General features: G+C 33.3%; 2 protein-coding genes and 1 long non-coding RNA gene across 3 annotated transcripts in view; 1 reads left to right on the top strand and 2 right to left on the bottom strand.

The window, feature by feature from the left end:
• LOC117112092 overlaps positions 1–4,995 on the bottom strand; it is a 13,694-nt gene extending 8,699 nt beyond the window's left edge. The window contains exons 1-6 of the mRNA XM_033255142.1: positions 4,894–4,995; positions 3,821–4,113; positions 3,307–3,535; positions 1,980–2,116; positions 1,462–1,537; positions 745–990 (exon numbers count right to left, since the gene is read on the bottom strand). Coding sequence (XP_033111033.1) covers positions 745–990; positions 1,462–1,537; positions 1,980–2,116; positions 3,307–3,535; positions 3,821–4,113; positions 4,894–4,933 — 1,021 coding nt within the window. The 5' untranslated portion in view covers positions 4,934–4,995. The remainder of the gene's footprint in view (positions 1–744; positions 991–1,461; positions 1,538–1,979; positions 2,117–3,306; positions 3,536–3,820; positions 4,114–4,893) is intronic.
• Positions 4,996–6,073: 1,078 nt separating this feature from the next.
• On the top strand, positions 6,074–7,068 carry LOC117112109. Its single transcript, XR_004445980.1, has 2 exons — positions 6,074–6,150; positions 6,537–7,068. It is a non-coding gene; the product is annotated as an uncharacterized LOC117112109 (long non-coding RNA).
• Positions 7,069–10,292: 3,224 nt separating this feature from the next.
• Positions 10,293–15,223, bottom strand: LOC117112096 (pancreatic triacylglycerol lipase-like). Its single transcript, XM_033255145.1, has 6 exons — positions 15,164–15,223; positions 14,380–14,663; positions 13,643–13,874; positions 12,940–13,067; positions 11,439–11,508; positions 10,293–10,897 (listed from the first exon to the last, which is right to left on the bottom strand). Exons 1-6 carry the CDS (start codon positions 15,216–15,218, stop codon positions 10,662–10,664), a joined length of 1,005 nt encoding a protein of 334 aa, XP_033111036.1. The 5' UTR covers positions 15,219–15,223; the 3' UTR covers positions 10,293–10,661.
• Between the last annotated feature and the right edge of the window lie 872 nt (positions 15,224–16,095).

The raw sequence follows: 16,095 nt of genomic DNA, 5'->3' as shown, positions 1-16,095 counted from the left end.
ATATTCATAAATGTATATAATACTACTGACTTGAGTTGACAACCACCTCGTTTTGACTAAGGCTTTGGCTGACGTGAGCAAATTCAAAGAGTATAACACTCAAAACTTCCGATCTCATAGTTTCTATTATTCTAATGTAAAAGTAGGTCATTAAAATTCTTGTTCTCCAATAGTCTACTTAAAACTTAATGTGCAAGTGTTCTTAGCTGAGAATACCCCACAGGAACGCACCAGTTAAGAAGACTTTTGGATATGAATTATTGTTTTCTTGACTGTTTTTGGTTAGGTTTGATTCATTCACCAGAAAATTAGACAATTCACACACATATTTTTTATTATTATTATATTTATTTATTTCTAATACTGTGAACAGGGTTGTATTGAGTACTGTATATTTCTATTATACCTTTTTTGTGTTTATGTTTCTTTGAGTAATTTGTTGTACGTTTATAGCTTTTAAGATCACATTCTAAGGCCTAAGCTGCCTTGTGTTTATAATGTTCTAGTTTTTTGACAATGAAAAAAACAATAAACAATGACGCCTCTTAATTCATAACTTGCAATTTCGATTAAAAATTCTAATACTTATCAAGCTATTCTAACATAACAACTATTCTGATTCACTGTATATACGGTAATGTTTTATATATTTTATTTAAATAAGTCATTATTTCTTTGAATATTCATAGTTCGAATAGTTGAATCGTTGAGAAACTTTAAAAGTTATAGCTAATCTATGGAATTAATTCTTGCAGAATGGTTCTGAACTTTGAGTTTCTAAGTAGAAGTTCCCACTTGCTAGACTCAGGTCAGCGTAATAGCCCATCGTTGGACATCCGAACAGACCACAATCTGAGCATTTTCCCTCAACAAATCGATCCCAGCTAGCGCACGGATACGCTTTAAATGTACATCTGGCCGCCTGGTCCATACTCTCAAGAAAATATTGGTGCGACCTGCTATGACTGCAAGACACTTCATCGATAGCCGCTGAAAAAGTAAATGTATAGGACGTGACAACGTAGAAAAGGCAGCAGAAACGTCACAATGGACCTTTCCGCTAAGCCCCGCCCCTTGGATATTGTTGCTAAGGTCCCACAAGACGACAGTGTTAAAACATACGCGAACACGTGCGTTTGTGGGACAACACGTGCGTTTGTGGGACAACACGTGTGTTTGTGAGACGCGCGCGTATCCCTAGCGCTGTTCTGATTAGTCAGTTGATAAGTTTGATTGACACTCCGGAAAGGTCTATTGTCATGACGCAATTGGTAAACTGTAGCTATCTTTAGAAATAATAACTGATTATTATTATTAAACGGTTTATGGCCAATTATCTATCGGCACTCTTATTTTGATTTGAAAGCCTAAAGTAGAATTGCAAATAATACATTTTGTAAGTTTAAAATGGACATTATAACAAGAACGAGCTTTATTCAGTGTACGTCAGCTGGTACCTACCTAATGCATCGAATACTGTCGCAGGGCATCCGGGTTGTTCCTTGCCTCCATTTGGATAAAAATCCATGTGCCCAAGCTGATTAAAAAAAAATATTATTATTATCATTATTATTATTATTATTATTATTATTATTATTATTATTATTATTATTATTATTATTATTATTATTAGGCCTATTATTATTATTATTATTATTATTATTATTATTACTATTATTTTGTTATTATTTTTTTTTAAAGAATCCACACAAAGACATAAAATTACAATGCGTGGCCTGTGGATCAACGTGTACTTAAATAACATTTTAAATAAAACAACGATAAGTAAATATAATCTTTAAAAAATAAAATGAGGTAAACAGTTAAAGTCAATGTTATTATTCGACTGCTGTGCAGGCCACCACTAATAGCTGTTTCAATTCCTGTCTGTTTGCAATTATTTCTATACTGCCTTCTGGTGTCCTTCAATTAATACAAATGATGAAAACGTTTTAATAATAATTTTCGTGATCACTTACTGGTTGAAGCAGACCAAATCCTAAACTGACGAGCGTTTCACCATCCGTGTGTATGTTATCAACAAGAACCGCATCCGTCGGATCCAGCCGACATTCGGGATCGTTGTAACGAAATTCGGGACCAGCAGGATCGAGACCTAAAAAAATTAATTGTTATCAATTAGTATTAGACTGATTCATTAAAATGATATAGACCTATAATGTAAGGTATAACAAGATTTTTTACGCTGAATCAATGGAAACGATATAATAGATTCATATAGGCCTAATATTCAAAGTAGCAACACATTATACCGTAATTATAAACAACCGTATGAAATTACACAATTTTAAATAATACCAAGCAAACAAATCTGCGTTATAATACTATCAGTCATGAGGTAACAAAATTGAAAATCTCAATTCCACATTTGAATTGTTTAATTTATATATGAAGCTGTGTTGGGCAGATTTAAGAAGCCCTTTACCAAAAGAGAGAACAAGGCTTTCCCTCCTTGCCGCAAGCGAAGGAAGTTTAGTTTGTTTCAAGGCTAAATCATAAGAAATATAGTTATTTCTCAGTATAATTCGCAAAGCTCTTTTTTGTACAGACTCAATTTTATATGCAAGTTTCTTTGTAATTCTGTAAATCGATGAAAACGCTATTTTCTGACATAAGAGAGATTTCGCAACCTTACGAAAACGATAATACGATTATACGAATACAATTAAGCCTACGTCATTATCATTATCATCATTCGTGCCTTAAGCACTCTTGAGAATATGCTGTACGGTAAATGTGATCCGTGATTTATGCAAAAGGCATGAATCACCTACGTTGTTATATAATATGCTACTGTGGGGAAAGGGCTGTCTTTAAATTTGATGACGTAACCGTATTCGTTATCGTTTTCGTAAGCTTGCGAAAACTCCCTATGGTCTAACCACATCTTTAAAACTAATTATCATAGACTTTTCTTTTTCGTTGATCCAATAAAAAAAAAAACAATATGATTTTACTCATACTACGTTTCGCGAACGATGCGTTCGCTTTCTGAAGATAACAAAAACAGTAAAGGGGGAGGGGACGGCACGTAGACGTGTACTTCGACCTCAACAACACCGAGGTGACGTCAGGCCAAGCTGGATGTAAAATTACCAATTTACTTGAGAAAGCGAACGGATCATTGGCGAAACGTAGTGTGAGTATCATATCGTTTTTTATTGGATCAACAGTCATTGGTAATTATATTTATGGATCTAGATGAAAATATTCCAAGATAACCTTTAAAACGTCCGTAAAAATAATAACTTTTTTTTTGTTTCCTGGGTAGTTAATATTATTTACCAGTAATTCTAGCAATTCCAGGGTTCATGGCTCCAGCGTACCCAGCCGTGTGTGCGCCAAGACTGTGGCCAATAATATGTATTTTCCTGTTTGGAAAACCTGCCTCCTTGTTCAAAAACTGGATGAAAAGCCCAATCTCAGCACCAACTACTCGGATGTTTTGAACTGACTTGTAGTAAATATCATGGGCACCAAGTCCCCAATCAACAACTACAACATTAACATTTTCCTGTCAAATATAATATTGTTAATACAGTATTAAAGAAATTAAATGCTCGAAAGTCAATTAAAACCGTTTTTCTCTCTATGTCTTCGCTCAACCAACGGGTTCGTGTCCGTTTTTTACTTTTCTAAAAATAAAGTTGCATCTACTCTCATATCTTCCGTAACATAATTTGCCTACCTTAATTTTTTTTTATTATAATGTCTGATCAAATAATGCATTCTAGTACCATTATACCTTAATGCTAATTTGTGTTGGGTATTTTTCTTTGTTAAAAATTAAAGTTCTTACTATTTCTAGAAGTTTTGTTTTGACGTTCTGCACCCAGTCAGAGAAAAGACCAGCTTCAGTGTAACCGTGGATAAGAAAAACAGTTCTTTTCAGTGAATTAAATGTTGAGATTTTCAGTGATGAAGGGTCCGTTCTATCAATTGTCATCGGAATATTGTCATTTAGGCGGGTGTACAGAAGGAAGTTTGTGTTGATGTAATCTGGGGATCTTGGCGGGAAATCCTTGAAGGTGTCGTAGGGTGGGTCGTCTGTGAAGCAGCCCAAGTCTCCATAGCAAACTTTGTCTGCTGCCACTGTAAATACCAAATACAGACAATTATTGACGCTGATTTTGTTAGCTCTGTATAACAGCTTACTACAGAATATAAGCCATAGTACATCGTCTATTCTATACCATACTGTAACTAACGGAAGTGTTCTAATCTTTGCAATTTGTAAATATATAATGCAAAATTCATTGCTGGAAATCAACTGGAAAATAATAATAACAAAAATAATAAAATAATAAAATGGTGTAACTAGAATGGGACCTGTGTAAGAACAACAATAATTATGATGTCACTATTATAAATAGTAACGTCGTTACTATAGTAAATCTTGAATGACATTTTTATCCATTGAAACATGAGGTAAAGAAACGAGAATCCTATTGGCAATTGCGTAGAAGAATGGTTGGAGACAGTCTGAATAAATAACGAGCAAAGAGAAATCAGTATCAAAGATTTCAGTTTTATCGTAATACTGACATTTGGTATAATATCGTTACTTATTTGACAACGCAACTTTTTAAAAGTATAAAACTCTTTGGACTTGTCTTCGGGATATCAAAGTTCTTCCTTACGAAAGAGAATGGTAACTTGGAACCGTAAGGAAGTACTGGCTCAATATTGAGCTACCAGAGGAAGACATTGGCCAGACAATTTCATAAACGTAGTGAAAAAAGCTTTTAACAATATTTCAGAAACGGTTATTGCATAGAGTTGTTAAGTAACCTACTATAATAACTCCCATGGTTATTGTGATGGCTAGAACTACTATAGGTCTTAAGAACAATGTGTGTATATTATACTTGCCATTAGTTGAAATCAAGGCCAGAAGAAACAGCAACAGCATTTTGTAGACAGCAGATTTACTTCACTTCTAAGATCAATCTTGTCAAAAGTTGTCGATCGTTTTACTTCAACATTCGAATCATGGGATTATATATATATGTTACAAAAGTCAATCACTCCAGCTGACGCGCGTTAAGTACCGCTTTGATAATTTCTAATTTGTTTAAGTAATGATGCTGAGGTTTTCTTATCTAGCCTATAATTAGGATTATCATCAATGAAGCATTTATGTTAGCGTAATTACGATATGATATTTCAATGACTATCTTCTATGGGAAAGGGTACACGCCTGGTTAAATTATAGGGTAGGCCATTTTGCTGAAATCAGTCTACTTTAGCCATACTAAAATCAGGTTTTTTTGGAAGCTGATAAATATTCCATCGTCTTGATGGCGGACCTATTTTAACTACTAATATTTGCCTTTTTTTTTTATATAGATTTAATATCAGCGACCTCTTATTGTCATACCGCGCACATAGCTTTATTTAGCCAAACTTATTCATATTCTTTATGGGCTATTCCATATGTATGTATACAGCTGTTCAACTACGTTCACAGTTCTATACCTGTTTTCAAAGAGTTTGAATATTAACAGATCATCAAGCAGCTACAAATAAAACAACGTAAATTGTATCAATTTAATATAGATTTACGCCTTATACCAATCAATCAATCAATATATATATATATATATATCCATGGGTTCGGTATATTATGAGCGGTCGGCACCGTGTTTTCCAATTGGGTTCTTAACTTTGGGAGGGGGGGGGGGCGAACTTTTCGCTGTATGCTTCATTTTGCTTCCCCCTGGGAAAGGAACTTTACCTGCGATTGTGTTGCTCCTGCTCTCAATCAATGAAGAATACCGTAAGTGGTGGTAGGTTAAAACGCAAATTTACTGATTTCTAACTGCAACATGTTTGGATTCTCACCAAAGGTCTGTGTAGCATACCTATGGGTTATACAATTTTAAGCACATCGTTGGCATGATGCACTGTCATCATCACCCTCATCATCATAATCATCATCATCATTATCATTATCACCATCACCATCATTACTGTCTCTTATACACATCTAGATGTGTATAAGAGACAGCATATATATATATATATATATATATATTTGTCTTCTTTATTAGATTGGTCATATAGACTTCTACCCAAATGGTGGTAAAGAGCAGCCTGGTTGTCCCGAAACAATTTTTGACGCTTTTTGTAAGTTTCTTCAATGCCACTTATTAATGTTTTTAATGTGATTGTATCATTAAATGGTCTAGATTGAATTAGTTAGGATACTTGATTTCCAATTACAGTGTTCTGGGCACATTACAAATGTAACAGATGTACCTATCCTGGAATCAACTCCATCTTATTTAAGTTGTGAGTTGAACGACGAATGAACGACTGAACGAGCTAATACGAGCAATTAATGGTAGGACGGAAATGGATGATTTATTATAGATGGATGACCTGGCGGACGAATAATTACCTTTTATAAGCCTACCTATATGTTTTCCTATATAATATAACCAAGCGCATTACAAATTATATGTACTTGGAAATAGACAAGATGATTGAAAACAATTCTTTTAAATTTGCAGCAAACATGTCTGAGGTATCCTGCAGTCACAGCCGAGCAACAGAATTGTTCATTGAAAGCCTCGACAAAGACTGTTTTTCAGCATTTCCTTGCCTGAACAATAGACGTTTTGAAGCTGGTAAATGTACATCTTGTAGTCTGCTGGGCTGCCCCAAAATGGGTTATTTCACTGACACGAGTGTCAGTAGTGGGACATTCTACCTCTCTACGTCTGACAAGCGTCCTTTCTGCCTACTCAAGAACATAATCAACAAAACCGGTTAGGCTAAACTACTAAGACTATGTTGAAATATTTAGTGAAACTGTATTACCTGGTAAAAGTGTTTATCGTTATGGTGGACTTGAAAGAAAAGTTTGTATTATTTATGGTTTTCAAGTCTGCAGTGTATTCGTTCATACCAGTTGAACTTACTACGAAACATACTTTACTAGGCCTTTAGTAATATGAAACATGGTGTAAAATTATCGTGTTATGTTGGCCTATATAGAAATTTGTAGAAAATAGTGACAATAAATTTATCTAAAATGTGTAATTCGCTGTTCTGGTGGTTATCTCATTATTTGAGTATCCCATTTGTATGTCGTATTGTTGTAGTGATAATGATAATGATGGTGGTGATGATGATGGTGACAATGTTGATGATGATAATGATGATGATGACGATGATTATCATCACCATCGTCATAATCATGGTCATGGTTAAGATGGTGGTGGTGATCATCATTATCATGGCGATGATGGTGATTATGAAAACGATAAAGGTGATGATCATGGAGATCAGAAAGTTAATGAGTGCATCTTGAGGAAACTTACTGGGGGATTCGATGAAATCCACCTCATAACAGATGCCGCTATAAACTGACTATAGTTAGACTTATCCTGTGTAGTATGTCCTTATGTATGTTAACATGTAGAGTCAACAACAACATTTCATATTACATTATTGGAAATGTGACAATAAAGATTATCTTATATGAAATAAATAGAGCTTGACTGTCATGTCGCTCTGTGCCAAATGTTCCATGAGTAAATTGTATTAATTGTAAGATAAGTAAATGTAAAAGATATTAAAATGTGTGTTGTGTAGTTTTTGAATGATTGTGAAATTTGTTTCCGTTGGTAGGGTTTCTGTCGTTGTTTATTAACATACAGTCTGTCCTGTTGCATTATTCATACTATTAAAATTGATGAGAGATTGAAATAGAAAAATAAGGGAATCGATGTTTATGAAAAACAACAGGGCAAGGAAAAGAGAGCAGATTGAATCAAGGTCACAGTCAAGTTTCCCTTCGCACACCGTTTATATTCCCTTCAGATGTCGATAAACTGAATTTTAAACCATTAAACTGCCATTTTCGCAAGCATGCTGATACAGCTACGTGTACAATGCTTTTTTAGAGGCCGATTTTGCATTATGATGAGCAGGCTCACGGTACGAAGCAATGCTCCCTTCTAATAAAAGTGTAAAAGGTAAAAGTATTCTAAGAGTTAACCATGGATTACTGTATTTTTACCTTGTTAATTGGTAATACCCAAATTGAAATTGTTAAAGAAACAAAGCTGTTAGGGCTGTGGATACAAGATAACCTTAAATGGGATCGTAATGTCAAAGAAATAATTTCTAAAGCAAGTAGACGTCTGCACATGTTATGAAGATTAAAGAAGTTCAAACTTCCAAAGCACGGCCTTGTTGAATTGTATAAGTGTTACATAAGACCGAGTGTTGAGTATGCCTGTTTGGCATTCAGGTCTTACTGTACAACATAGCAATACAATTGAATCAATTCAAAAAGGGCTTGCAGGATAAGGCCATGAGTACTTGGCATGCCCAGTCTCTCGACGAGCCTTCTTTAGTAAAACTATCTGAAAGAATTTACAATCTCTGTTGTAAGTTTGCCCAGAATTGTTTGAAAAGTAATCATTTCAAAAAATGGTTTAATGTTGCTAACAATAGCAATATGGAACTTAGAAAAGTGAGGTATCAGCATCCTAAATGCAAAGTGGAAAGGTATCGAAAGAGTGCAATACCATTTCTTTCTTCAATCCCAAATGAATGATTTTGGCTTAACTGCAATAATAATTAGAAGATAATAATAATTATGATTATGTTAGTAATAATTATGATAATAATAGTAATTATTTTCATTATTATTATTATGATTGTTATTGATGATATTGACTATTAATTACATTGATTGATTGACGGTTTTTTATTGCTAGTTGTTGTAATTGTTATTATTAATTATAATTATATATATAAAACAATGATTGTAACAATGAAATAATGCATGACAACCTTTTTTTTATGTTGGCCCCTTTTCATGTCGCGTTTTTCTTTCCCAATTTCAATGTAATTTTAATTGAAATTTAATTTTGCGTGCTTTGTTTGGATGATTGAATTTTTACATTTGATGATAATAATAATAATAATTACAATAATAATACGGTTATAATGATTCTATAATTAATAATTAAAATAATCGAGTTTATTACGTATATGTTTTTTAACCTGTTGCGTTCTCCTAATGTATTTTAATGTTACTTTTTATCTCCCTTTTTTATGTCTTGTGCTTGTGTTTGATTGATGTTTTGATGTTTTTATATTTGCCTACTTGCCTTATTTTTGTAAATATCTATTAATTCTGTCTTGGATGTGAATTTGTATAAAGATAAAATATAATCATAATTTGTGAAAAATGAAATTTTTAATGTTTTTAATCGTTTTCAATTTACATTTACATTTTCAATTTACATTATGTTTTATGGTTATATGTATGCATCGAAATAATCAGATTATCGATTTTGAATTTCCAGTCATCATCAGACCTAACAGTTTTAGGGATTTAGGCCGTGATCATTGTTCCGGCATGTTTTTTCACAAACCCAATGTATGTGGGAAGCTCCCGTATACTTAACTATTATCATCATTATCATCACCACCATCATCATCATCATCATCATCATCATCATCATCATCATCATCTTCATCATCATCATCATCATCATCATCATCATCATCATCATCATCATCATCGTCATCATCATCATCACCACCATCATCATCATCATCATCGTCATCATCATCATCATCATCATCATCATCATTATCATAATCATCACCATCATTATCATTATTATTATTATTATTAATATTATTAATATTATTATTCATTAATTTACGTCAGCATTTCCGCTCTTACGAATGGTTACTGACTTTCACGCCATGATGACACTCCCATGTTCCACTATTTCCTATCTTGAGCATTCTCCTCATTTAGACCAACTTACAGCTTTCTTTCTTCACCATATCTTTCCATGTAAGCTTTGGTTGTCCTCTTCCTCTTATACCATCCACTTCCAGATCACATGCTCTTTTCACATGGGTCATCGTCTTCCCTTCTCAGCACATGACCCATCCATTTCAATTTCAATACACTTCTCTTTACTACTTCTGCAATTGTTTTTTTCAGACCCAACCTATCCATAGGCTCCCTTTTATTCTTTCTATTGGACAGTTTCACACCACACATTTTCCGAATCATGGCTCTTTCAGTTCTCCTCAAGATACCTTCTTCTAATGACTTCGCATTCAACGTTTCTGTGCCATATGTATCGCTGTTCTAACACAAGCCTTATAGATCTTGCCTTTCATTCTCATTGTGAAGCTTCTACTTATTATTATTATTATTATTATTATTATTATTATTATTAGTTGTTGAATCGGGTTGGATTTCAAATAACAAAGTCATACGAATATTACTAACCAATGTATCTGTTTATTAAGGTTAATGACAACGTATCGCCTTAGACCTAACAATGTCTTATTTCAAATTTACTCTTATAATGTTGTGTTATTCCGTTATGCCATACAGTATATGCAAAGGATATATTGTCAGCTGTATTCATTCCTAAAGCTAGTTGTGATTGCAATTAGTCTACAATAGACCTGATTATACTATCCTGTGTCGTAATTACGACCACAGAGATATCCATAATCTAATAAATGCAATTACATATCGTACGAATACGACTGGCATATTGTCTGGTGGAACAAAACGGTAAATATTTATTTTAAGAGTATCATAGGCTTTATGTTCCCAAAACTGCATGGAACAAGTTGAAAAATTAAGAAATACAGTAGGGCGAATCAGCATTCGTACTCAGGTAAAATTTTCCTCTAGCCCGATTGATATACCGGTCTGCATAATAACCCATCTCTGGACAGCCAAGCTGCCCGCATTCAGTGCAGTTTCCCGCCTGGAATTCACTAAAATTTCTGCATGGGTAGGCCTTGAATCGACATCCATCCGATAGAATACTTTCAATGAAAAGGTGAAGCGAGCGAGCGTGGCTGCATCCACCTAAATGTAGAAAAGTATTGAAGGTTTTAAAGTTACAATTATCAACTGCAATAAAACATCATTCACCAGGATTAACTAAGTTTACATGGAGTTATTAGAGAAATTATTTTCTGAACATATTGTTATAGTACATTCAATAAAGCAATATTCATTAGCATTTGTAAAGTAACAAACATTCGCCCTCTTTAGGATTTAGCCTAGTTTAATGAACACGAAGGCCTACTTGTATGTAATGCAGATTACAACAACAGTTCTTGAATTTTATCCCTAAAATTTGTGAGATCACAAAAATGCGATGATTTACAAAGAACTTAAAAAACAGAAGTCTCTTGTACAAAAAGAAGACAGAAGAAAACATTATTATAAATAACTATTTGGAAAAGTAAATAAATGCAAAAGGGGAAAGTCGGTACAGGCGGTAAAAGCAGATACTTTGTTGCTAATAAGGTTTCAAATTAATTAAATTGTCAAATATAACTTAATGTAAACTTATAATGATATCAATCTGAATAAATCTATGTATGAAGTTTGGCAAACTCACTGTCAAGGAATATCGTTCTACACCCTGGCTGATCTTTTCCACCATTAGGATAAAAGTCCATGTGTGCGTACTGAAATAGGAAAAAACCCATGGCATTCATACTATCGCATAATATCTTTACACACACACACACAAAAGCCTGGTTCACGTCGAACTTTTATCTAGATATACATCCACTTAACTAGTTAAAAGTTCGACGCGAACCACTCAATTATAGCTAGATAAAGGAATTAAGTCACTTAAGTTAAGTGACTTAACTTTACTAGAATAACGGTAAATTAACTTGCTTAACGGTAAAGTCGCCTCGGATTACAAGGACACGATTACGTAACGTAGGCATCTAAGCAAGCGTTGTTGTATTGTACCACCATTATCATCTTTTGGCTAACAGCATCGAAGTAGTCTCATTAGTCTGGTTTTCAGAAATTATTTTTAATATTTTGGGTAAACACCCAGCAAACGTCAGTTTTACGAATAGTCGATATTACCAATGACCTTTGCCCTTTGCATCATCGACCAAGTAATAACGTTAAAAAGTCCGATTGCGTACGTTTTTCAAAGTGATAATGTATTCTTAATAATAAAATCAGATTTGTTGTATTTATTTATTGACAATTCAATCTTTTCTATTTCTGCTATAATATTCGCTATTAATTCAATTTCAACGAACTACCACCAACGCCAGTCGTTAAAATGAGCGCACATGTTTACGATGACGAAATAAAAAACTGTGTGGAAATCAGCAACTTATTTGACACCGCGAAGCTAGATTTTCGCGAAGTGCATGTAAACCGTTGAACACAATTGAGCGACCTAAAAACTACAAAACAGGACAGAAAGGTCCATAAAGTATACATACGTTTTAATGAAAATTAAAACAATATTTTGTTAAATGTAAGAATGCTAGCTAGCGATTAAAATAATTCGTTTTTTATCGAAGGTAAATGTAGCTGGGGCCTAGAGAATCTACCACTTAGATTGCGATAGAACACGCTGCTGCACTGGTCGTTGGTTCATACTGGTCGGCTAGGTTAGGTAGTGGAAACTCTCACCTTCTCTACAGTAGTTTACAATTTTTAAAACATCAATTATTATTATTTACTATTATAATAATAATAATTATTATTATAATAATTATAATAATAATTATTATTATTATTATTATTATTACTACTACTACTACTATTGTCTAATGATTTTTGCTGTCATAATATTGTATTAAGCCATAATATTTATCTGTAGTGGGATGAATAAAGTCTCATTGTATCCTTGTATTATTGCTGTCTCTTATACACATCTAGATGTGTATAAGAGACAGGTATATCTCTTTGTAAATAAAAAATAAGGATACCAAAGCGACGATTTAAAATATAGAATATTAGACAGCGTATAACTATAGCATAGTCCTATGTATGCTACTTCAAATAGAGTAATACCTTCTGACTAGGCAGTTGTTATTTAAAAAGTTGTTAAAAAAAAAATATTTTGTATATAAACATACCGCTCGATGCATGCCTGCTCCAAGAAATTCACCGTCTGTATGAATCGCGTCTACGAAATCAGCATCCGTCTGATCTAGCCGGCATCGTCGATCGAAAACGGTATAGCCGGGACCAGCTGCATCACTACCTGGTATAGATAAGCTTACAAATAGAATGCTTACATCTAACAGATAAAGTGGTATTTATCAGTAGTCAGTTTATTTATGAATATTCTTTGAGAGTACTCAATAGGGAATATATGCCTACAGATATGGTACAGGAAATTTACTATGTATTTAATCATAGCTTGACAGCAAACATTGAACATGTTTTTGTTCAAAAATTGAAATTGCATACTGTATTTGTGTGCTATTTTTAGATTGACATAGGCCAACATTGCGTATAATTTGATTTCATAATTTATTGATTGATTTGTTAACTTTTTTTTGATAGATTGATTTATTATTTTATTTATTTATCTATTTATTTACTTATTCATTGATATACTGATTAGTTGGTTGGTTAGTTGTTGTTGATTTGTTATTGATTATTCGGTTGGTTTTCAGTTTAATTTGTTGGTTGGTAAGTTGATTAGTTGGTAGGTATATATATGGTTGATGCACTGTCTCTTATACACATCTAGATGTGTATAAGAGACAGATATATATCATTTTCGAAAATACATAAGAGAAATATTTCGGTGGAATTGTAAAAAATTAATACCTGTTATACGTCCGATACCAGGTTGTGCCTCTCCTGCGTAACCGGCCACGTGGGCACCAAGACTGTGACCGATCAAGTGCATGTTACTATAGCTGGCCCCCGTAATATCGTGGATGAACTTTAGGAATAAAGCTACCTCCTTGCCAGAAACACGCGCATTCTGACAAGATCTTGGATAGATAAGTTGCCCAGCACCAATAGTCCAATCCACGGCCACGATATTCACAGATTCCTGCATCAGTATTTTACGTTAAAATCGTTAGTCTTGTAATTTCTATCATTTGGTACTGGGTAAAAATAATCGCAATGACAGTAATTATAATGATTACCATACTGTATAATAACAGGTCCGATTAGTTAATCTTCTCTACAGTAGTCCTACGCAGCTAACTTTAGGCCATACATTCCCGCTTGACTTCACAAAAAAAGTAAAGCTGGGAAGGCAGTAATGTTAATAATATGATGATTATGTATGATGATGATGATGACGTTGATGATGATTTTAGTGATGGTTATGTTGATGATGACGATGGTGATGACGATGTAGGTGGTTATGATGGTGATGATGTTGATAATCATGATAATGATGATGGTGAAGACGATGGTGAATATGATAATGGTGATAAGGATGATGGTGGTGTTTATTATTATTTTTATTACCATTAGTATTATTAGTACGCCTATTAGTAGGCTTATAATAATAAAAACAATAAATAATACTAATACTATGTACTTACTCGTTGTAACAGAGCATCTCGTACCCTGTTCGTCCAACCGCCGGCGGTATCTGTCCAGCCGTGGATAAGCACGACTGTCTTCAAATGTGGATTGAAATATGTTGACGTCAATGATTCTGGAACATTCCGGTCAATGATAGTAAAATTAACTGGGTTTACATGAGTGTACAAATGAAACTGAACATTCATAATATCTGGTGCCATTGGTGGAAATGATAGTCGATGACATTGTAGATCATTGTTAAAACAACCAAGATCACCGTAACAAACCTCATCGGCCACACCTAAAAAAAAATAATGAACAAAATGACGTCATTAATAACCCAGCAAACACAAAACTTTAACAGCATTCACGAACGTTGTGAACGTTTTAGTTGGTTATTTCAGAAAATAACGTTAACGTTGTTGCAACGGTGCTAAAGTTGTTAAGTCATAAATATCCGTCTTTATGGTTCTAAAAAAGCCCGTTGAAACAACGTTGTTGCAACGTTTCCAATGTTATTTAGTTACAAATACGTTTTTATGGTTCTAAAAAATCTTTTTGAAAACCAAGCTGAACGTTATTATAACGCTATTTTAACTTAAAATAATTGGCAGAAGAACTAGTACCTAGTGCTGGAGGTTCGATGGGGAATATTGTGAAATAAATCGAATTAGAGAGGAAAAATAGTTAGAAATATATGCGATTTAACAGATATTTAAACAAGGTTTAAAAGTATTCAAGAAGCAGATTTTTTAGTTTGCATTAAGATCTATTTGCACCTTAGAAATAATCAGCACTTACCTATTCCAAGTAAAATTGAACTGAATATTGTGAGGAAATAACATGAAGGTGACATGTCGACTGCTGTCATCATGTAGAACTACCAAAAGTAAAATGTGGCTAATATTATTTTTTGTCTATACACACTTTCTTATCTTCGTAGCTGTATGAAATTGAATTACGTCATTGAGTATTAATTGTAGAGAGCAATTAATGTGATAACACTGTCCAGATATTGTGTGATATCGTAGAAGAGTAAACAGGGTTATTGTGTTTACATTCATACGCAATTTAATAAGATCGGTTGATGCATGCCTGGAATATAATGTTGTTATTATACTAAAGTTAATGACTCTGAAAATGCCGCACAACATCGTGTAGGCATAAATTGATATCATCATCGTGCTAAAGGTTCCATGAGTAACGTTTTATTTATTTCCTTACAAGTAAGTAGCCGGTCTTTTACTAAATTCAATAGTTTCATTTAACCGATAGTATTGGTATTTTATAGGTACATATATTTATTATTATGTAACAGTGTCTTTAATTGAAAATTATGCCATACATATCTTAAGTACAATATGCACAATAATACCCTAATGAGTGAGTGTATTTCTGTATTATATTTCAAACATTTTAGTAAATTATATATATATATATATATTTATATGTATATATAGGCCTATGTATATATATACTTATATGTATACGTGTATGTATATGTATATGTACATATATATACATATACATAAAATAGGCCTATATACATATACATATATATATATATATACACACACATATGCATATATATATATATATATATACATATATATATATATAAATCAAGGTAGCCGTTAACACTGTTAAATCATATATAAATCATCAAAGAAACCATGAAGCCTCCGTGGTCTAGTGGTTATGACACTCGCCTTGACAGCGAGAGGTCGCAGGTT

Source organism: Anneissia japonica, unplaced genomic scaffold (genome assembly GCF_011630105.1).
Source record: "Anneissia japonica isolate Jap-2015-1 unplaced genomic scaffold, ASM1163010v1 scaffold3934_len446420_cov169, whole genome shotgun sequence".
NCBI lineage: Eukaryota > Metazoa > Echinodermata > Crinoidea > Comatulida > Comatulidae > Anneissia > Anneissia japonica.
This window is presented reverse-complemented; position numbering and strand designations above follow the sequence as displayed.

Bases quoted from the DNA above. Each gene is read 5' to 3' on its own strand.
- LOC117112096 (XM_033255145.1), bottom strand. From the start codon at position 15,218: ATGTCACCTTCATGTTATTTCCTCACAATATTCAGTTCAATTTTACTT. The intron at 14,664-15,163 runs GTAAGTGCTGAT...ATTTTTTTTTAG, and splicing joins TTCAATTTTACTTGGAATAG to GTGTGGCCGATGAGGTTTGT. The intron at 10,898-11,438 runs GTGAGTTTGCCA...TTCTACATTTAG, and splicing joins TAGAACGATATTCCTTGACA to GTGGATGCAGCCACGCTCGC.